This window comes from Calonectris borealis, chromosome 14 (assembly GCF_964195595.1).
Source record: "Calonectris borealis chromosome 14, bCalBor7.hap1.2, whole genome shotgun sequence".
Taxonomy (NCBI): domain Eukaryota; kingdom Metazoa; phylum Chordata; class Aves; order Procellariiformes; family Procellariidae; genus Calonectris; species Calonectris borealis.
In genome coordinates, this window is record NC_134325.1 from 20,314,026 (window position 1) to 20,334,200 (window position 20,175).

The following is a 20,175-nucleotide window of genomic DNA, read 5'->3' on the forward strand; positions in this document are numbered from 1 at the left end:
TGGGTGCCCCCCCGAAGCCATAATGCCCCCCCCAGCACGTGGGTGCAGACAGGGCAGCCCCGGCTCTCGTGGGCACCAACCAAAGAGCGTCGGCACGGGGGGCACCGCTCGCCACTGCCCCTCTCCCGCACCCACCACCCCGCGCCCCTGCCGGTGCTGCCGGGGCTGAGGGACCCCCCCTGCACCCTGTGGCCGGGCCGAACCGCCCCGGGGGGAGCGTGGGCAACCAGAGAGGAACTTTTGGTTCAGTTTGGGGTTTTTTTTCTAATAAAGATGTGAAAGCGAGCCGGGCGCAGTGCTGGGCACCGGGGTGGCGCGGGGTGCCCCTGGGCAGGTCGGAGGTTCATGGGGTGCCCCTTCTCCTACGGGCTGGGGGACCATGGGGTGCCCCTTGCCCTGGGCAGGTTGAGGGTCCCCGGGGTGCTCCTTCTCCCAGGTGAGCTGGGGGTCCATGGGGTGCCCCTTCTTCTAGGTAAGTTGGAGGTCCGTAGGGTGCTCCTCCTCTGGGGTGAGCTGGGGGTCCGTGGGGAGCCCCTCCTCCTGGGCAGGTTGGGGGTCCCTAGGGTGCCCCTTCTCCCAAGCAACCTGAGGTCCATGGGGTGGTCCTTCTCTTGGGCAGGCTGGGCCTCCATGGGGTGCCCCTTTTTCCAGGTGGGTCAGAGGTCCACAGGGTGTTCCTTTTCCTGGGTGAGCAGGTTGGGGGTCCGTGAGGTGCCCCTTCTTCTGGGCAGGCTGGAGATCCATGCAGTGCCCCTTCTTCTGGGCAGGTTGGGGTCCACGGGGTGCTCCTTCCCCTGGGGGTCCGCGGGACACCCCTTCTCCCTGTCGCCCACCTAGCTGGCAGCGTCAAGGGTCTGAAATTTCTGCCGCAGGTCCCTGACGAGGCCGTGGCGAGGGGGCTCGGGGGTGTCGGGGGGCTCGGAGCAGCGTTGCCGGTACTCCTCGGAGGCCTGGTAGGCTTTGCAGCGCTCCACCACCGCCTTCAAGCAGATCTTCTCCCGGGTGGTGGGCGAGCGGATCTGCACGTAGGTGGGGGGCTCGGCGGGGGCCGGCAGCCGCTCCAGCACCAGCACCCGCTGCCCGGGGCCCAGGGGGGCCTCCGCCGCCACCCACAGCGCCCCGTCGCTGCCATGCCGCGCCGGCGCCGGCCCGGGGGTGCTGGGCCCCCCGCCTGCCTCGGCGCTCCGGCTCCGGCCGCTGCCCCGCTCCTTCTCGGCCGGCCGGCCGCCCCGGCACGGCCCCTCGGGCGCCGAGCGGCTGCGGCTCACCGGCGGGGGCCGCGGGGCGCCGAAACGGGCGCGAAGCTCCCGCACGTCGGGCCAGGCGAAGGGCTCGGCACCACCAGGGCTCGGGGGGCTGCGGGGGGCACCCGGGGAGGGCATCGCCGCCAGACCCCCGCCCCGCGGCACAGCCACTGAGGGGGTGCCGGCACTCGGGTCCCCCTTCTCTGCCTGCGCCGGGGCACATCGGGCAGCGCGGCGGCTCTTGATGCGGAGGCTGTACTGCCGTGCCAGCTGGTACACCTTGGTGCCGGGGTGCGGGGGGGTCAGCAGCAGCCGCGGCGGTGGCCCGGCGGGCGGCCCCTCGCCCACGGCACCCAGGTCGTCCTCCTCCAGGATGAGCAGCGGCTCAGGGGGCTGCAGCCCGTTCTCCTGGCACGGCTCCTCCGGCGACGCCTCGGGCCCCCCCGGCGCCGGCTGGACCGGGGGCTCGGGGCTCGCCGGGGGCTGGGGGAGGCCGTTGAGGCGGGAGACGGAGCTTCGCACCAGCCCCTTGGGGATGAAGGAGAGGCTCTCCCGGCGGCGGACGCTGAAGTCGGCGTCCCGGTGCTCGGCGTGGCCGTAGTAGCTCTTGATCTTGTCGAGGAGCAGGCGGTCCCGGCTGGAGAGCAGCGACTCCCGGCGGGCTCCGGCGAGGGGCTCGGGTGAGGGGACGGTGCTGCGGGACCCCCCGGGCTCCCCGGCCTCGAGCGGGTGGCCGCCATCCAGGCTGAGGGTGCTGCCGCTGCGGCTGGCCGGCCGCCCCGCCGGCCCCTCCAGCGCCAGGCTGCTGCGGCGGGAGAAGCTGCCGCCGCCGCCGAAGCGCTCGGCGATGACGCTGGCCTGGTCCAGCACCGAGGGTGGCAGGATGCTGCCAGCAGCTCCTTCTTCTTCTTCCTCCTCCTCCTCTTCGCTGCTCAGCCCCTGCAAATCCTCCGCAGCGCGCTCTGGCTCCCCCTCCCCGCCGGGCAGCACCGGTGCGGGGGTCCCTGCCGAGGACGGGGCTTCGGGTGCCCCTGGCCCCTCGGGGTGCTCCACAGCACTGCCGGCCTGCAGAGGGGTGGGCGGGTGGGTGCTGGGTCCCCCGGGACCCCCGGGCAGGGGCTGCAGGGCCGCACTGACCTTCTCGCAGGTGCCCGGCCCCCAGCTGCTCGGCCGCTTGGGTCCCTCCGGCACCAGTGGGTGCCCCCCAGCCTGGGTGAGAGCAAACATGGGGTGTCATGGGCTGGGGGGGGACCCCAGCTGCTCCGAGTCCTGGCCAAGCCACGTTTGAAGATCCCACAACAGCCCCGGGAGCAGCATGGGGTGCCCGGGGAGTGATGTGGGGTGCCCGGGGAGAGAAGCAGGGTGCTCTGGAAGTGATGCGGGGTGCCCTGACAGCAACATGGGGTGCCCAGGGAGTGATGCAGGGTGCCTTGGGAGCGATGCTGGGTGCCCTGGGTAGCAGGGCACAGTGGGGACCCTCCCTGGGGTTTAGGGGGCTGGAGCGGGTACCTGCTCCTCCTGGGGCTCCACTGGCAGGTCCCCGGCCCGGGGCAGCTCCTCCTGGCAGCCCTTGCCCAAAGCCTCCTCCTCCTCTTCCTCCTCCTCCTCCTCTTCCTCTTCCACCATGCCCTCAGCCACTGCCCAGGCTCTGGGGTGCCGGGGGGGCTCCCCCACTTCCAGGAGAGCCCCGTCGCTGCCGGCATGCTATTCGGGGGTGAGCACTGGGCTCAGTGCCCTGTGCCCCCCCGGCAAGCGGCATGCCAGGGCTGGGGGGCACCGGGCACCCCAACCCACCCTGCGCCCCAGCCTTACCTTGAGACCTGCCAGCCAGGAGAGAGAAACGTGGAGGTTAGGGGGGGCAGCACCCAAAATGCTCCCCCTCAGCCCCCGGCCCCCCTCCGCCCACCCCGCCGGTGCCAGCGGCCGTGCCAGCTCACCTTGCTCGCCCAGATGCCGCAGGATTTGCTTGGCAGGCTCTGCGGGGAGAAGCCGGGCATTGAAATCAGGGGACGGTGGCATCGTCCCCATGTCCCCCAGCCTGTCCCCACTCCCACCAGCATCCCCAGCCCGGCACCCAGCCCCCAGCCCCCCGCCCCAGCTGGGGTCCCCAGTCCCTGCCAGCGTCCGCACCCGACTGCCTGCGCCCCATGTGCCCGTGCAGCTGGTCCGGCAGCGTCTCGGCACGGTCCCGGCACTGGAAGGGCTCTGCGGGGACAGGGACACCCATCAGCACCAGCACCCGGTGCCCACCGTCCCCACGGGCATCGGCGCAACCTGGCAGCGGCTTTGCCCCGGGGAAGGGATGGCGGCGGCGGGGATGCCAGGGATGCGCGGCTCTCACCGGACTGCCGGCGGCCCTGGTGCGGCTCGGCAGCGGGGTCGCCCAGGGGCTGGCAGGACCAGCTCTTCTTCAGGCGCTCGGGGCTGCAGCGGGGCAGGCGCGGGGGGTCTGCGGGCACAGGGGGTGATGCTGGGGGACAGGGGGGACACGCCCGCGCAGGGAGGGGACCGCGGGGCGCTGGTGGCACTCACAGAACAAGTCCATCTCCAGGATGGCTTCCTTGGCCTGGGGTGGAGGGAAGATGGAGAGAGACGGGAGGGTGAAGCCGGGGTACAGCCGTGCCCCCCTCGCCATGCTGGGGGGCCCCCGGTGCCACCACGGTGCCCGTCCCGCTCTGCCCTCACCTTCTGGGGGATGATGGCGTGGTGGTTTTCCAGGATCAGCCGCTTGATGTGGTGGGTCCACACACGCTTCTCCTCCACGCTCTTGGCCTGGGGGGTAGAGGGAGGGCAGTGGGGCTGGGCAGGGGGGTCCCTAGGGTGCGCCCCACCCCGTGCCCCCCCTACCTGCAGGTTGTGCTGCTGCTTGCCGTGCTTGTAGTGAGCCAGGCTGAAGCAGAGCGAGTCCCGCGTGCTCTCGATCAGCATCAGCGAGGAGCACTGCGGGGAGAGGCCGTCAGCCCCCCAGGGCCCCGTCCCCAGCACCCCCGGGTGCCCCCATCCCCGGCACCCACCGGGATGTGGCTCTTGTAGACGTAGTGGTCACCGCGGCGCTTGGTGATGAGGAGGGTCTTGTCGAAGAGGAAGACGGCGCGCTCGTGGCGCACCCGCTGCACCCGGAAGGTGCCCTCCAGCACCAGCTCCCCGTAGCTGGTCAGGTCCGGCCCCTTCCAGCCCAGCAGCAGCGACTGGATCTCCTGCGCGGGTCCCCGGGGACGGGCGCGTCAGGCCACCCGCCGCCGCGGCGGTGCCCGCCCGGTGCCACCCGCTGCGCCGCCGGCACCCACCTGCTGGCGGATGGCGTGCTCGTGCTTGCGCTTCATGTCGTTGATGTACCAGGCGACGCAGGTCATGGTGTCGATGGCCTCCAGCACCACCTCGTAGTCGTCCCCCGACTTGTGCTCAAAGTGCTTGGCGATCTCCTGCCGGCAAAGGACAGGGCGTCGGGGCTGCGCCGAGGGAGATGCGGTGCCCGGTGCCGGGGGTGTGCCATGCCAGGGGAGCGGGCTGTGCCGGGTGCCTGTGCCATGCTGGGTGTGTGTACTGTGCCAGGGAAACGTGCTGTGCCAGGGAGACGTGCCATGCTCGGTGCTTGCACCATGCCATGCCCCAACCTGTGCCAAGTGCCTGTGCCGTGCCATGAACTCACACCATGCCGGGTGCCCAGGCTGTGTCAGGGAAATGTGCCATGCCAGGCGCCCAGGCTGTGCCATGCCGGGTACCTGGACTGTGCCAGGAAATGTGCCGTGCCGGGTGCCCAGGCTGTGCCGGGCGCCTGTGCCACATCAGCTGCCAGAACTGTGCCAGGAACTCACGCTCTGCCACATCCCCATGCCATGCCAAGCACCCAGACCGTGCTGGGTGCCAGTACCCTGCCGGGTGCCCACACCACGCCACGCCACATGCCCACGCCGCGCCGGGCGCCGGCTCACCTGGAGCAGCAGGTGGTACTTGAGGATCCTCTGGACGGGCTTGAGCAGGTAGGCGCCGAGGGGCAGCGCGTGCCGCAGCCGTTCCTGGCACTCGCGGAGGAACCGAGCCTGCGGCTTGCTCCTCATGCACTCGGCCAGCGCCGCCACCGAGCTGCGGGCAGGGAGCGGGCTCAGCGCCCTGCCCACCCCCCTGCCCGCCCGCGCCCCCCCCACTCACCTGGGGTAGTTGTTGCAGTACTGGGTGTAGATGGCGAACTCCTGGCTCTGCGGGCAGGGGGAGCGCGGTGAGAGCCCGGCATGGCCCCGCGTCCCCCCGGTGCCCGCCCCGGTGCCCCCCACCGTGCCTGCCCTTACCCGGGTGACGAAGCAGACGGCCACGGCCACGGGGTCGCTGGCGCAGCTCTCCAGGTTTTGCAGCAGGGTGCTAGGGGAGACAGAGGGGACGGGGTGACGTCAGCCCCCCCAAGCCACGGGCCGGCGTGGCACCGGCTGTGCCGCCCTGGCGGCACCGGGACCACCCACCTGCTGAGCTCGTAGATGTCCTCGATGTTGCCGAAAAGCGCGCTGACCTGCTCCGGCCGCAGCACCGGCTCCTCCGCGTCGATGATCTTGCCCAGGTAACCCTGCCGGGCGCCCACGGTTGGTGGCGGTGGCACCGGTGCAACCAGCCGGCCCCCCCCAAACCCCACCCGAGGGGTGTCCCCCCCCGGCGCTCACCTCCACGATGCTGCGCAGGTCGCGGGCGTAGGTGCGCTCCGACTCCACGATCTCCAGCACCACCCGCCCCAGGTAGCTGGGCTCGGCCCCGGCGCCACCGAAAGGTGCCAGCGGGTGCCCGCCGCGGGCGCCCGGCCACCCCCCCGGGGAAGCGTTGTTGTTGCTGTTGCGCAGCCCCTCGGCCCACGGCTCGGCCCCGCCGCCGGCCGCCTCCACCATGGCGCGGCCGGGCTCCAGCACCGGGCTCAGGGCAGGGCGCTGTGGGCAGGCGGGCACCGGCATGCCGGCATCACCCGGCACCGGCGGGGCACAGGGCAGGTCTGGGGAGGAGAGCAGCGTGGTTAGGGGGTGTGGACACCCCCCGAGGTCTGGGCAGCGTTTGGGGCCAAGGGGGCTCACACCCCCTCCTGGTGAAGAGCCCCTGGGGTTGACCTGATGGCCAAACCCTCCGGCGGGGGGGTGCCAGCATCCCCCAACCCCAAAAATCCCTGGCTACGGCTCGGCCGAAGCAGGATACGGCCTGGCCAGATCCTGGCACAGCCCACCAAGGCCTCCTGACCGTGGAGGTCCTCAAATTTGGGGGTTCGCCCCCCTCCTTACCCCAGAGCCGGGTGCTGCGCCCCAGCAGCCGGGGTCCATGCTCCCTGAGGAGGAGGTGCCCCAGTGGGACCAGCGCCATCGCCGCGCCAAGTCCCCACCCGCCGGCACCCTGTGCCGGGGCCGTGCGTCACTGCCGCACCCGCGGGACACCTTCCTGGTGAGCTCAGCGCCGGCTCGCCCTTCCGGACCACCAGTACCGCTGGCCGCTCCCCCGCGGCACCGGGATCCTCCCGTGCCACCGAAACCGTTCAGTGCCACCGAAACCGCTCGGTGCCACCGCCACGGTTGGGGCACCCGAAAATCAGTCGCTGGCAGCAAAGAGTGCTGGAACGGCAAGGACGTGCCGCTGTGCTTTTTGGTAGAGAGACGGTTTGAGGCAGGGCACCGAGCCCGCTCACCCTGGCAGGCGGGTGGCCCCGGGGACGGTGACCTTCAGCCGGGCCACGTGCCGGCAGCGGGGCCGCCCGAGCTCCCCTGGCACTGGGGGTGCCGGCACCGAACCGGTCAGGCCGGTTCCCACCAGCTCCTCCCCACACCCGCCGTGCCGCATGGCCGCGATCCCGCTGCCGCCCTCCCCATGGCTTTCCCGCACAAGCCAGGAGCCCCCCAAAACCCCACCGCGGTGCCCCCCAAGCGGGGCCCAGCCCCACATGCCCAGGCTGTGCCACAGCCCGGGCCCCCAGGTGCCGGCACAGCTGGCTGTGCCATGGGGCACCCCCTTGGCACCCCGGCTCTGGGTGATTTGGGGAGCAGCCCCCCCAAAACCCAAATCCTTCAGCCTTGCCCTGGTGCTACAGCCACCTCAGCCAGGGGGCAGCCAGCCCCACGGGCACCCTGGCACCGGGGACAGCAAGGCCGGGACACCCCGCACACCCACCCCCGGCAGGGTCCGACCCCCATCCCCACCCATGACCGGCCCCTGCTGGGGGACGAGAGGGGACTCCCGGGTGGCACTGCGGGGGCAGACAGGGGCACGACTCGCCCCCTGCCCGTGCAGGGGTACAGCACCGCGGTGCCCGCGGGGGGTCCCCCATGTGATGCCCGGCTGGGGATTTGCGGCCACCGCAGCTCGTCCCCGCAGGCCGCCCCCGGCCGCTCTAATCCGCTCAGCGCGCCGGGATTACGGCGCCGGCCCCACGTCACAGGGACCGTGGCCACCCGCCTTGGCGTCCCGGCCACCGCCGGCCCGCCCCACCGGGCGGGGGGGGTTTATCCTCTTACCCCCCCCAGCACCGCCGCGGTGGGCACGCGGCCGGCCAGAGCCCCCGGGCTCCCGCCTGCCGCCTCCTCCGGGCAGGGATTAGCCCTGACCTTCACTCCCGGCCCCCCCAGGCTGGGGGCTGCCAGAGGCCCTGGGCACCCCCAGCCCTGCCGTGGGGACCGGGACAGCCCCCGGGGTGCCAAGCTGGATGCGGCCCCTGGGTGCTGCCAGCAGCACAGACAAGGACACCGTGGAGCTGCTGGCTGGTTCCAGCACAGTGGATCCCCAAAACTCCCCAGCACGGGGAAACTGAGGCAGGGGCCAGGGCTGTGCCGAGCCGCCGGTGCGAGCGCGAGGGAGGGGGGATTTTCTCCCCACGGCGGGATCGCCGGCCCCATTGCACATTCCTGCGCCAGAGAGGGGGAGTGAGGCACGGCCCACGGCGCTTTCCCAGGGCCACGGCATGGCACGCCGGGAGAGGAGAGGGCGGGCAGGCCGGGGGTGCCGGGTCGGGCAGCCGGCCGAGCGGGGCCGGAGGAGAGCCAGCCCGGTGGAGCCATATAAGGGAAGGCGGTTCACCATTTCCAGGCGTTTTCCAGGATCCCAGCGGCCCTGGGAGCGGGGAAGGTCGCTGCCGGCTCCAGCCCAGCTGCCACAGCTCGGCGCGGCCACGGCCGTCGCTCCCAGCCCTGGCTGGCACCGCCGGTGCCCAGCAGGCACAAGCTGGGTGCTGGCACCCCTGCCCACAGCACCATGGTGCCAGAGGTGGTCTGGCACGACGGGGGTCCCTGTGCCACAGCAGGGTGACCCCGCACCACAGCAGCCGCAATGCCATGCCTGGGCAGGACCAGAGCCCGCGTCGGTGTTGCCGCGCTCCCGGGACTCGGCAGCATCGACCCCACAGGGCTGCCAAACCTTCTTAGTACCCGGCACCCGTGGCATCCCGCATGGCTGGCAGCCACCTAATCCCACCAGAGGGGCGCAGGGCACCCCCAACCCACACGTGGCTGGGGGTCCCGGTGCGGTACCCCCATCCCAGCCCCTCAACACACACCCGGGCGTCACCCCACATGCCACAGCCTCTGTCCCGCACCCCCGGCCGGGCCCAGGGTCCTCCCAGCCCCATGGCTGCCTGCCCCAGGCGTCTCCCAGCACCCCTAGGACCCGCGGTCCCCTGCCCTCCCCTGGGACCCAGGCCCGGTCCCACAGCTCACCAGACCCTCCACTCCCACGCTCCCTCCAGCACCCAGAGCTCCTGCCCCACGGGGACCCACGGCCCTGGGCACCCCGGGACCCACCGCTCCTGCTCCACCGAGACACATGGCGCTGGCCCCACCAGCACCCGCAGTGCCGGGCACCCCGGGCCCCACAGCTCCCTGTTCCACAGGCACCCACAGCACTGGGCACCCTGGGACCCACAGCTCCCTGTCGCACTGAGACCCATGGCTCCCGTCCCACGGGGATGCAACAGCTCCCACCCCACCGGCACCCACGGATCCTGCTCCACTGGGATGCAATGTCTCCCACTCCACTGGCACCCACGGCGCTGGGCACCCCCATGACCCACGGCGCCTGCCCCACCAGGACCCACGGCTCCCGCACCACCACCACCCACGGTGCTGGGCACCCCCGGGAGCCACAGCTACCGCCCCGCCGGGACCGACATCTCTCTCCCCAGGGGGACCCCGGGCGCCGCGCACGCCGCGTCCCGCTCCCGCCGGCGCGCCCCGGCCCCGCGCGCCCCCGTTCCCGCCGGCGCCCCGCACTCACCGCGCGCCGCCGCCGCCCCGGCCCGGCCGTGCCCGCAGGAAGCGGCGGGAGAGCCCCGGGGGCGGGGACTGTGGCCGCCCCGCCCGGGCCGCCGGGCTGCTCCGGCATCGCCCCGGCCCCCGCCCGCTCCCGGACACGGCCCCGGAGCGCTCCCGGACGCGGTCCCGGGGCGGTCCCGCAAGAAGCCCGGGCGCCGTCCCGGCCACGGTCCCGGCACAGTCCCGGCACGGTCCTGGGCACGGTCCCGGGCACAGTCCCGGTACAGTCCCGGCACTGTCCCGGCACGGTCCTGGGCACGGTCCTGGTACAGTCGCGGCACGGTCCCGGTACCGTCCCCGCACGGTCCCGGTACCATCCTGGGCACGGTCCCGGGCACGGTCCCGGTACCGTCCCGGCACGGTCCCGGTACCGTCCTGGGCACGGTCCCGGGCACGGTCCCGGTACAGCCCCGGCACGGTCCCGGTACGGTCCCGGGTGCACTGAGGCACGGCGTGGTGGGAGCCCGCACCCACCGGGGCACCCCCAGGTCCCTGCCCGAGGGGCACGGGCACCCCGTGGAGTCCCAGCCCGAGGGGACACGAGCACCCCATGGGGTCCCTGACCCATGGGGCCCTACCAAGCGGGCAGAGCCCCCCGGTGGCACTGGTCGTGGGGCCACCACCACCATGGGGAGATTGTGGGGCACCACCAGCGAGACCCCCCTCGGGGCTGGGCAGCGCGGGTGCCTGTGGGCAGGGGGACGCACCCAGTGTCCCCTCCATCACCGCGTCTGCCCCTTCCCTCACCTGCGCCCAGCTCTGGCCCCCGCTAGGCTGAGCTCAGCCCCGGCATGGCACTGCCTCCCCACCGCGTCCGCCACGACGCGTGAGCCCCGAAAGCCGGCTGGCACCAGCTCCCCATGGATCCCACAGCGGCTCGGGGTGCTTCAAGCCCCCCAAATAAAGCAGGGGGGCAGCCGGAGGCCCCAGCCCACGTGCGGCACCCCAGCACCCCATGGCACCTGCCGCCGCCAGAATAGGGCCATTCTGCAGGCGGGTGGCTGGGCGCCTTGTGCCGCCGGCGCCGGGCTCCCGCTCAAAGGCAGGATTGTTCGGGGCCGGCTGCCCCCGGCGCGGCGTGCCCGGCGAGGCCCCCGGCACCGATGCCATGCGGCGTCACGGGGGGAGCGTGCGGCGTCGCCAGGCCAGTGGGGCTGGGGGGTCCCCGCCGCCATCGCCGGCACGCCGACACGTGCTCTGCCAGCAGCCCGGCCCTGGCGAGCCTGGCACGCACCCCGCCGTCCCCAGGGCACGGCCGGGCAGGCGGCTGCCGGCTCCTTCACCGGGGCCGAGGCGTGGGGCGCAGGCGGGTGCCGGAGGCTGGCACGGTGGGCACCGGCGGCACGCTGCCCGGCCGGGCGGGCGTGGGAAGGCGGCGTGTCTGGCTGCGGCTGCCGGCGGCGCGGGCGGCAGCACCCGGCGGGCCCCGGGGTGGTGGGTGCTGCCTGGGGGGGCACATGGGGCGGCTCTGGCGCCCCTAACCCAGACCCTGTCCTGTGCCCCGTGGCCCAGCCCCTCTCCCCCTACACCCTCCCCAGACCCTCTCCCTTTCCCCCCTCCCCAAACCGTCCTCCCCAGACCCCCCTCTCCCCATAACCCCTCCCCTTCCCCTCTCCCCAACCCCCCTCCCCAAACCGTCCTCCCCAGACCCCCTCCCCAGACCCCCCTCTCCCCATAACCCCTCCCCTTCCCCTCTCCCCAGACCCTCTCTCTCCACATCCCCTCCCCAGACCCCCTCCCCAAGCCCCCCTCCCCTTCTCCTTTCCCCAGACCCCCCCTCTCCCCATAACCCCTCCCCTTCCCCTCTCCCCAGACCCTCTCTCTCCACATCCCCTCCCCAGACCCCCTCCCCAGACCCCCTCCCCAAGCCCCCCTCCCCTTCCCCTCTCCCCAGACCCTCCCTCCCCAGACCCCCTCCCCAAGCCCCCCTCCCCTTCCCCTCTCCCCAGACCCTCCCTCCCCAGACCCCCTGCCCACGTCTTGCGCTACCGCCCGCCCACGAGGGGGCGCCGCAACACTCCCCCCAAAGCCCGCCCCTTCCCATCACTCCCCGCGCCTCCCTTCCCGTGATGACTCGCGCGGGCGAGGCGGGAAGGCGGGCGGCAAGATGGCGGCGGGGTTGGCGGAGCGGAGCTGCCTGGAGCTGAGCGCGGCGGCTCGGGGCCCACCGCGACGGCCTCGGGAGGTGGTTTTTAGCCCACCGGGGACGGCTCCGCTCCCCGCCGGCCGCTACAGCGACAGCGCGGGTGGTTTCTGCTATCAGGAGAGCGCGCAGCTCGCCGCCGCCACCAGGAACCGCTTCGTGCGGTGGTGAGTGCGGGCCCGGGGGCAGGCCCAGCCGCGGAGGGGGGCTGGGGGCCCCCGGGCCCGGTTGATGCCGCCCTGCTTGTGCCGGCTTCACCCCGCGCTGCTCGGGCACGCCTCTCCCCCCCTGCCTGTGCCCGTCGTCCTCACACCTTCCCCGGTCTTTTCCCTCAGGACCACATCGGGAGACACGGTGGAGCTGGTGGAGGAATCTCTGGATGTCAACCTGCTGAACAACGCCGTACGCCTCCGTATCCAGGGCTGCCCGTTTCTACCGGGCGGCGTGCACCTCTGCGAGGTGCAGAGCCACTTGGTCGTCCTGCTGATCACGGGGCAGACGGTGCATCGCTTGCTCCTGCCGCATCCCGCCCGCATGTACCGCAGCGTGAGTACCGGGGTGGCCTGCTCCCCCCTTGTGTCAGCCACCTGCCTCGGTCCTGCCCTTCAAGAGCCCTCAGTGCATTGGAAAATAGCAAAGGTCTTGGCGTGCTTCTCAGCACGGGCACAAAGTGCTGCTTCCCACCTGTACTGCTTTTGGCCGGGATAGAGTTAATTTTCATCATAGTAGCTTGTGTGGTGCCGAGTTTTGGATTTGTGACCAAAACAGTGTTGGTAACGCACTAATAATTTACCTTTTGCTGAGCAGTGTTTGCGCAGCCTCAAGGCCTTCTCTGTTTCTCACTCTGCCCTCCCGTGAATAGATTTGGGGGTGTGCAGTGGTTTGGGAGGGGACACAACCAGGCAGATGACCCAAACTAACCAAAGGGATATTCCTTGCCGTATAACATCATGCTCGGCAATAAGAGGGAAAAGAGAGGTTCGGGGGGGGTTAGCCATCTTTTGCTCAGGAACTGGCTGGGTGTCGGTCTGTCCAGCCTTTGTGTCCCTTATTTTGTTTTATTCTCTCTCTTTCTGCTTGTCCTGCATTTATTAAGCAATTAATTGATTTTTTTTTTTTTTTTATTTTGAGCCCCAAGTTTTCTCGCTGTTATTCTTCCGTTCCTCTTCCCCCATCCCACTTGTGGGGGGAGAGCAAGCGCGTGGCTGTGTGCTGCTCCGCTGCCCGGCGGGATTAACCCCCAACACCGCCCTGTCGCGGGGCTTCACACAAACCCTGTCAGCGCCCTCGTGCCCGTGGCGCATGGGCTGGCTGTGGAAACACTGGAGGTGAGCTGCTGATGGGTATGAAGCTCGGCTTTTCCTGAGCTTTTTCTAGTTGGGCTGGAATTTTTTCCGTGCTGAGCAGACCGTGTACTGGTTTTGGCTGGGATGGAGTTGGTTTTCTTCGCGGCAGCTCGCGTGGTGCTGTGTGTGGATTTGTGACCGAAGCACACCGCTGCTTGAGGTGTGTTGAGGGGGGCTTCTCTGTTTCTCACTCTGCTCCCCAAATGAGCTGGCTGGGACGGGACACGGCTGGGATGGGACACGGCTGGGACAGCCCACCCCAGCCGAGGGGATGGTCCCTGTGCTGTGACACCGTGTTCAGTGACACAGAGGGGAGGGAATGGGGGCAGGTGACCATTGCTTGGGGACTGGCTGGGCATCGGGCTGCTTGGAGGAGGTGGTGAGGGATTGCCTTGGCATCACTTGGTTTGGTTTTATTTTATTCTTCTTCCTCTTTCCTTCGCTTATTAAACCATCTTTATCTTAACCCGCAAGTTTTTGCTGCTCTTATTCTCCCCCACGCCGCTGGGGCGCACGGCTGGGGGCAGTTACCTGCCAGCTGGGTCAGTCCACCACGACCGCTCTGTTCCATAGCTCTCTGGTGGGGATTTGTACCCTGGACTGGAACCCTCCGGTGTTTCCAGAGGTGCAGAGCTGGAGCCTGTCAGGCTCTCCCGAGTTTTGTGGAAACCTCTGCGCTTTAGTTTCTTACTGTCCAAACTTTTCCAGTTAAATTTCTTTATAGATGTTATAAACTGCTAAACTCCAAGTCCTCTGATTCTTGGCCAGGTGTGTTCATCAGTGTGGGGTAGTTCTCTATGTGGAAGTGAAAACTGCTGGGGAAAAGAGTCAGACAGGAAAAGCAAACTGGAAATCTCTCACTTTGTTTGGAATTGAATGTACTCGGGCCGCACGTGGGGGAGGCGGAGGCCGTAGGCATCAGTCTTGCAGCGTTTGCCCCAAAGCTGAGGGTGTTTCAGATTTGTGAACAGGGCTCCGATTTCGATGAAAGTTGGTGACGTAACCTGAAATGAGGCTCAGAGGTTGGCGGTGGCTCTGCCAGCGGTCCTGGGGCCCAGCCTTGTGACAATGGGGACAAAGTACCCTTTGGAGGTAGGGACTGAGTGCTTCAGGGGGAGGCCTGGCTGTGTTTGTAACTTGCCCTCTGTATGCAGCAAGGTATAGAATCTTTTTACTTCATGTGGAAGATGGGTCTTATGCAAAATTTAGATCGCATTTACCCATTTGCTGTGACTTTCTCTCATGTCTGCTTCTGGTGTGTCTTGTCAGGTCCTTTTCCTCTCTTGGAGAGCTTATCTCTTGCTTTTAGAGTTCCAGACAGCTTTCCCAAGGGATGACGCTGTGCTATTGCAGAGCTGCTCTTCACAGGACTCATTACTAGCATTTTGCTATGAGCTGTCTCAAAGCAGCTGATGGACTGTGGGACTCCTTTGGGGGTGTTACGGTAAATGAGGGAGAGAGCGAGCGAGCACTCTGCTAGAAAATTGCAGCCTTTGAAATGCCTTTCATGTCTGCTCGTAAAGAGCAGTGGTCGTGGGTTAACAGTAAGGGAAGCAGGAGTGGTAATGATGACAGTTCTTACTGGAAAAATCCTTTTTATTGAGTAGCAGCGTCACAGTTGCCATTCCACAGGTGTCTGGTGGTTTTTTGTGTGCTCAGGATTTGTACTCTCTGCTGTTTCTCTTCTCCAGGAGCTGATAACAGAGAGCCACATGCAGTCCGTGTTTACAGATATCGGCAAAATCAACTTCAGAGATCCTTCCAATTACTATGTGATTCCCAGCGTGCCAGGCCTGGCGTCTAATTCCGTCGCCTCAGCAGCGTGGCTTAGCAGCGAGGGGGAGGCTCTCTTCGCTCTGCCCTCTGCTTCGGGAGGGATCTTCGTCCTTAAGCTGCCTCCTCACGATGCGCCCGGTAAGGAGGGGGAACAGGCTGCCTCCTCGCATCCGCCTCTGCAAAACACCGCTCAGTGTGGTGTCCCCTCTCCTAGCTTTGAACTTCGCTTGAGTTTGATTTTTGGCGTGTGCTGTTCAAATTCACTCCACGCACACACAAACTCTTTTACATCGTGCTTGTTAAGCCGCTTGCTGGTGGCAGTAAATATTTCGTTAACGAGTACTCAATATATTTCTTAATATCGCTTTTATTTTGAAAGGAACGGTTTCAGTTGTGGAATTGAAACAGAGCTCAGTGATGCAGCGTTTCCTTACCGGTTGGATGCCAACTGCCATCAGGTTAGTGTCTGGTGACGATTAAGTGGAACTAATTTTGTCTTTTTTGATTCCCTCACCTAGAGTTTCTAGCTGAAGTCAAAGATAGGCAAGTCAGCATCTATAAATACTCTGCCAAAAAAGTTAACTGGGTCACAGGACCTATCGCAGTACGGAAGTTGGGACTTGAACGCTGGATTAGCTCATCTTAACGGGGTCCTGCTGATTGTGTGTGTCTGTGTCCTCAAATATGTTATATCTAGTAATTGGCCTCCAAGGATTTGCCCAGGATATGGCTCGCAGCCAGCGCAGCTTAAGGATTACAACAGTTGTATGTTCTTGCCCTTGTTCTGAAATGTCAGGCTTGTTCCTGACCGGCAGAGGTCACGTGTGGGTGACACGGACGCTCTGGGTGCAGACGGGGCTCGGTGTTGGACTGTAATCGTTACGGTATCTTAGAGCGCACAACCAAATTCTAGGCCCTGTTGCTTGGAAATGGGAGCGAGTCCCCTGACGCCCTGAATGACTTTGACCATCAGCGCTGCATTGGTCGGGGCTGGTCAGATCCTTGCTTCCCTCTGGATCCTTCGCCCGCATTCTGCGAGAGCTAGGCCGGGGCTGGGGAAGCCAGGGATGTGCTTCGGCTCTGCCAAAGCAGGTGAAGAACTGGGCGTTACCACTGTGGTGGGCTCCTCTGCACCTTGGACGCTGACCCGCACAGTCCTGAAGCGCTGCTCTCTCCTCCTGGTCTCACACCACTGATTTATTTGTTTTTAAACACAGTGTGATCCTGTGCCTTGGATCTATGCGCTAGCCTTGATTTTCTTTTAAGCTGTTGAAATAAACTCTGTATTTTCAGAGGTGACTGTGGCCCGTCGGACCTGCCTATCAGCCTCTCTGTTCACTGCCTAGATCACGATGCCTTTCTCTTTGCTCTCTGCCAGGACCATAAACTTCGGATGTGGTCCTATAAGGTGAGTGAGGCTTGTGCTCAGGGGAGTAGCGTCTCCCATCGCTGCTCGGGTGATTGTCTGAGGCTTAAGAAACGAAGGCTGAGCGGTTGGCGTAGATTTGATCTGCCGTTAAATTGTCACTGAGTCAACTTCTACATGCTGGGGTTCAGGGCAGTTTGTGAAAATTGTTGTGGTGTCTGTAGCCACGTTTGGAAAGCGGGTGGTGGGTCTTCTCTGCGGCAAAGCTTTGTGCGTAGGGTAAGAGGCTGTATTAGGTTATTTACAAATTACTGGAGCGTTTAGGAAGGCAGGCAGGAGCGCTTCAAGGGCCGAGGAGGCACACAAAATGGATTTTCTACTGCTTTAGCGGCAATAAGAGCGTCTTTGTAACGTGGCTCTTTGTCAACAAGAAGTTAATAAAAGCCTCTGCTTGCTGCCTGCCACTTGCTCCAAACATCAGTGCCAAAGCTAATCGACCAGCACAACTGCTTTCACGGCTCATCTGCACTGGAATGCGTGCGTGCATTACGGGAGGAAGGGAGGGGAAGCTTTATTGTGCATGCCTGGTCTCTGAAAGCCCATGTGCTCAGTGGGAGAGGGCACAGGTGAGAGCGGGAAAGTTAAACAGTGGTTCAGGTACACGTACGGATGCTTTACTTGCGTCCTTCAGGGGAAGGTCTGGGCAGACTTTGGCCAGAAGGGGAAGGATGAGGGAGAAGGACAATTTCTCAGTCCTGAGTCTTTCCTATGCTACTTCCCTGATACCTTTATTTTGTGTAGGATCAAATGTGCCTGATGGTTGCAGATCTGCTGGAGTTCATGCCGGTCAGCAGGGACCTGCGGCTTGCAGCTGGGACTGGGCACCGACTGCGACTGGCCTTCTCCCAGTCCCTGGGGCTTTACCTCGGCGTGTACATGCATGCTCCCAAGCGAGGGCAGGTATGGAGCGATGGGGCTTCCTCGCTGTGAACGCATCTTTCTTGGGCTGCACAGAAGATATGTCGTTCCTCCTTGGATTTGGGTCTGTAAGGCAAGAAATAGGGAGAAATTTCACGTCTGACCCTCTGGAGAGAGCAGTACTTTCTGAATAAACAAACATTTTTATTCTCAAAGCACTGCAAGATACATGTGCTCTTGCCTTGGGAGTGGAACTCCCTGTGTGACTCAGCTGAGCTGTGAGCGCTAGTTCACTTGTTCACCTCCTCTTCCGGTAGGATCCTGAAAGCACATGTGTGCCGTGGGAAAAGGAAAGGTCCGAAAGGAGCTAAAAGCATGGAAATACTGCTAGTATATTTATGTCGGGCTCCTGGGAGCGTGCGGACGCATCGCTGTGCGTTGCCAAACGTTGACTTCTGTAGAACTTCTGCTTCTTGCGGTGAATAATAAATTTAGCAGGACAGGAATGACGGCCCAGAGTAGTCTCATCTGTTGGACAGCTTACCCTTTCCGTTCTCCGGGGGATTCACATACGCAGTAGAAGCGCGTATCGTGACTTCTGCTGCCCCGCCAGTGCTCTGCTCTGGTAAGAACACGCAGAGCTTGGTTTGCAGAAAGTGGCCTGAGGATTCAGGGCTTTTCCACCTTAGCCTCCTTACTTGCACACATCGTATTGTTGCTAGCAGTGCCCAGCAGTGTTGTTTTTACCATTTTTCTGGTTTGGCCTTTCAAAAGGCAACTGGAAATCCTCCGGGTTCAGGCAGAGACGAGTGTCCTTGCTGGAAAGGCTGAAGTCAGCGATGCCAGTACGTGGCGCAGAGGGTCAGCTTGGCAGGGTCCGTCGTTGGTGGTGCTCAGCTCGGCCCTCCCGCCCTCAGCCCTTACGGGTCTGGTGACTGTAGCATCAGGCAAGAAGAGGGACCGGAGAGACGAGCTTCCCCGCCACGTGCTGGTTATTGGCTTAGCTATCCTTCAGCTAATGACTTACAGGATGTGTTTGTAGTTCTGTGTCTTCCAGCTGGTGAGCACCGAGAGCAACCGCTACAGCCTTGACCACATATCCTCCCTCTTCTCCTCGCAGGTGAGTGCTGGGGCCTGGCTCCCCCAGAAGGCATTGAGACAAGAGGGAAGGTTGCTTACTGAGAGATCAGAATAAAGAATTCTTCCCAAAACGTGGTTAAATGATACGAGGGAATGTTTGCTGTTGTTAACTACACACGTCTCTGCTGTACTTGAATTTATGATAAGAAGGAAAATATGTGCTCTCTTTCCTAGGAGACTCTTGTTGACTTTGCCTTAACCTCAGCTGAGATCTGGGCGCTGTGGCACAATGAAGAAAACCAAACCGTTGTGAAATACATCAACTTTGAGCAGTGAGTTTCTGCGCTGAATCGCTAGTGTTGATAGCCTCGCGGGGGGTGACTGCAGGAGCAGATCCCAGATGCTGCTCATTAAAAGCACCGATCATGCTCCTCAACTTTTTCCCCGTCCTGCTTTGCTGACTGAAGCGTGTGGAGATGCAGTGGTACCTAGTTCTTCCTATTGCGGTGCTCGTGTCACGTGCACAGCTGTGTCTTTCTGCGGTGCAGATTACATGGATTTTTTTTTTTGTGTTCTGCTTTATAATAAAGCTACAGCTCAGCTGCAGGAATGTGAAAAATGTAAAAAGCCGTGTGGCAGGCTTGCTGGGAGGGGAGTCTGCTGTGAGCGTGTCGGAGGGAGGGCTGTACTTCACCAACAGCTCCTTTAAAACATAACTGGCTGGCCTTTTCCAAGAAAGATGTTTTGAGGAGACCAGTGATGGAAAAGCATCTGCTCTATCTTTGTAAAGCTGAGAGGGCAGGCTTGGTGCATAACCAGACCAGGGAGTTAAATTCTGGGTAAAAAAATGCTGTGAGTGTGCAGGTTTAGGCAGAAGAGTCTACTGGTCAGTCTGAGAGAGAGTTGCCTGGTGAGCACATGTGATGGAGAGAATGTTGATATAAATTAAGGAATCCAACCTGTTTTGTTAGCTGAGGGCTGGAGATGCCGCCGTTAAGCTCTGCTGTCACTTGTCACTAGTCAAAGCTCCTCTGTTACCAGATCCAAGGGGCCGTGGTTGCTGTAAGGTCTGTGATCGCTGGTGAAAGTACAGGTTTGGTTCAGGTGGCTGCTCCCGGACACGCTGTGTTGGAGCAGTGTAATGCAAAGCTGATTCTGGTTTTATTTTTCTTCCAGAAACGTCGCGGGCCAGTGGAACCAGGTCTTTGTGCAGCCACTGCCTGAAGAGGAAGTGACGGTTCGACACGATCAGGACCCCAGGGTGAGCCGACTATGAAATAGCAATGAGAAGTAATGAAGCTTCTCTGCCCAGGAGGAGAACATTAAGACAGTTCAAGTGTACAAATTACCTTGATACAGTCTTAAAATTACTCCAAATTAAAGGGGACAAGCCTCAGCCTCTATTACCACAGCATTAAAGCGCTTAGCATGGTTATGAAACCAGAAGTTGAGGGATGAGGAGAATTTCAAGACAATCAAGGAGAGCCTTGAGACAAGACGTGAATAAACAAGATCTGGAGTGTGCGGGAAGCTGTGTCGATCACGGGAACTGCGAAGGGGTTGAAAGGGGAGAGGTTGGAGCAGGGTGTGGATGTGAACTGAAGCTGGAAAGAAATACAGATCTAGGGGATGAGCTTGAGAATGGGAGGAAGGACCAGAAGCAGTATCTTAAATGCTATCCTCCTGACACGTGTGTTTCCTTAAATTGCTGTCTTGTTCTCTTGGCAGGAAACCTACCTGGAGTATCTCTTCATGCCTGGCCGGTTCACAAATGCAGCTATCCAGAAGGCTTTACAGGTTAGTGAGAGGGCATTTGGTGCTCTCCCTGTGCAGCTTCTCCTTCCTGGCCGTTTAGATGTGAGGCAACAGGATTCCTTGGAGCTCTTGGCGGGCATCAGTTTGCATTTGATAGTTTGTAGACCCTGTCAGTAGTCACTGAAGCAAGTTAGCGGCTGTTGAGCCGTACTTCAGCCGGTGTGTGCTGACAGCGGGAGGCAGAATGTGTTTCCAGAAGATGTTTTCCCTTAGGACAGCAGGTTGCTGA

The 20,175-nt window shown here is 64.1% G+C and overlaps 2 protein-coding genes across 2 annotated transcripts in view; one reads left to right on the forward strand and one right to left on the reverse strand.

Moving 5' to 3' along the window:
* Positions 1–238: 238 nt before the first annotated feature.
* On the reverse strand, positions 239–9,494 carry PLEKHG3 (pleckstrin homology and RhoGEF domain containing G3). The gene is made up of 17 exons (XM_075163596.1): positions 9,465–9,494; positions 5,894–6,213; positions 5,699–5,799; positions 5,531–5,600; positions 5,394–5,440; positions 5,177–5,327; positions 4,532–4,666; positions 4,259–4,441; positions 4,092–4,184; positions 3,930–4,016; positions 3,777–3,810; positions 3,586–3,693; positions 3,375–3,449; positions 3,182–3,220; positions 3,057–3,064; positions 2,754–2,948; positions 239–2,453 (listed from the first exon to the last, which is right to left on the reverse strand). The coding sequence occupies exons 2-17, from the start codon at positions 6,173–6,175 to the stop codon at positions 834–836; spliced, it is 3,228 nt and encodes a 1,075-aa protein (XP_075019697.1). The 5' UTR covers positions 6,176–6,213; positions 9,465–9,494; the 3' UTR covers positions 239–833.
* A 2,092-nt stretch (positions 9,495–11,586) lies between these two features.
* NUP160 (nucleoporin 160) overlaps positions 11,587–20,175 on the forward strand; it is a 28,598-nt gene continuing 20,009 nt past the window's right edge. The window contains exons 1-10 of the mRNA XM_075163475.1: positions 11,587–11,812; positions 11,981–12,191; positions 14,683–14,905; positions 15,147–15,225; positions 16,061–16,175; positions 16,935–17,093; positions 18,094–18,171; positions 18,366–18,463; positions 19,308–19,392; positions 19,860–19,928. Of these exons, the coding sequence (XP_075019576.1) occupies positions 11,610–11,812; positions 11,981–12,191; positions 14,683–14,905; positions 15,147–15,225; positions 16,061–16,175; positions 16,935–17,093; positions 18,094–18,171; positions 18,366–18,463; positions 19,308–19,392; positions 19,860–19,928 (1,320 nt within the window). The 5' untranslated portion in view covers positions 11,587–11,609. The remainder of the gene's footprint in view (positions 11,813–11,980; positions 12,192–14,682; positions 14,906–15,146; positions 15,226–16,060; positions 16,176–16,934; positions 17,094–18,093; positions 18,172–18,365; positions 18,464–19,307; positions 19,393–19,859; positions 19,929–20,175) is intronic.

Bases quoted from the DNA above. Each gene is read 5' to 3' on its own strand.
- PLEKHG3 (XM_075163596.1), bottom strand. From the start codon at position 6,175: ATGCCGGTGCCCGCCTGCCCACAGCGCCCTGCCCTGAGCCCGGTGCTG. The intron at 4,442-4,531 runs GTGGGTGCCGGC...GGACCCGCGCAG, and splicing joins AGCACGCCATCCGCCAGCAG to GAGATCCAGTCGCTGCTGCT. The intron at 4,017-4,091 runs GTAGGGGGGGCA...TCTACCCCCCAG, and splicing joins AGCAGCAGCACAACCTGCAG to GCCAAGAGCGTGGAGGAGAA.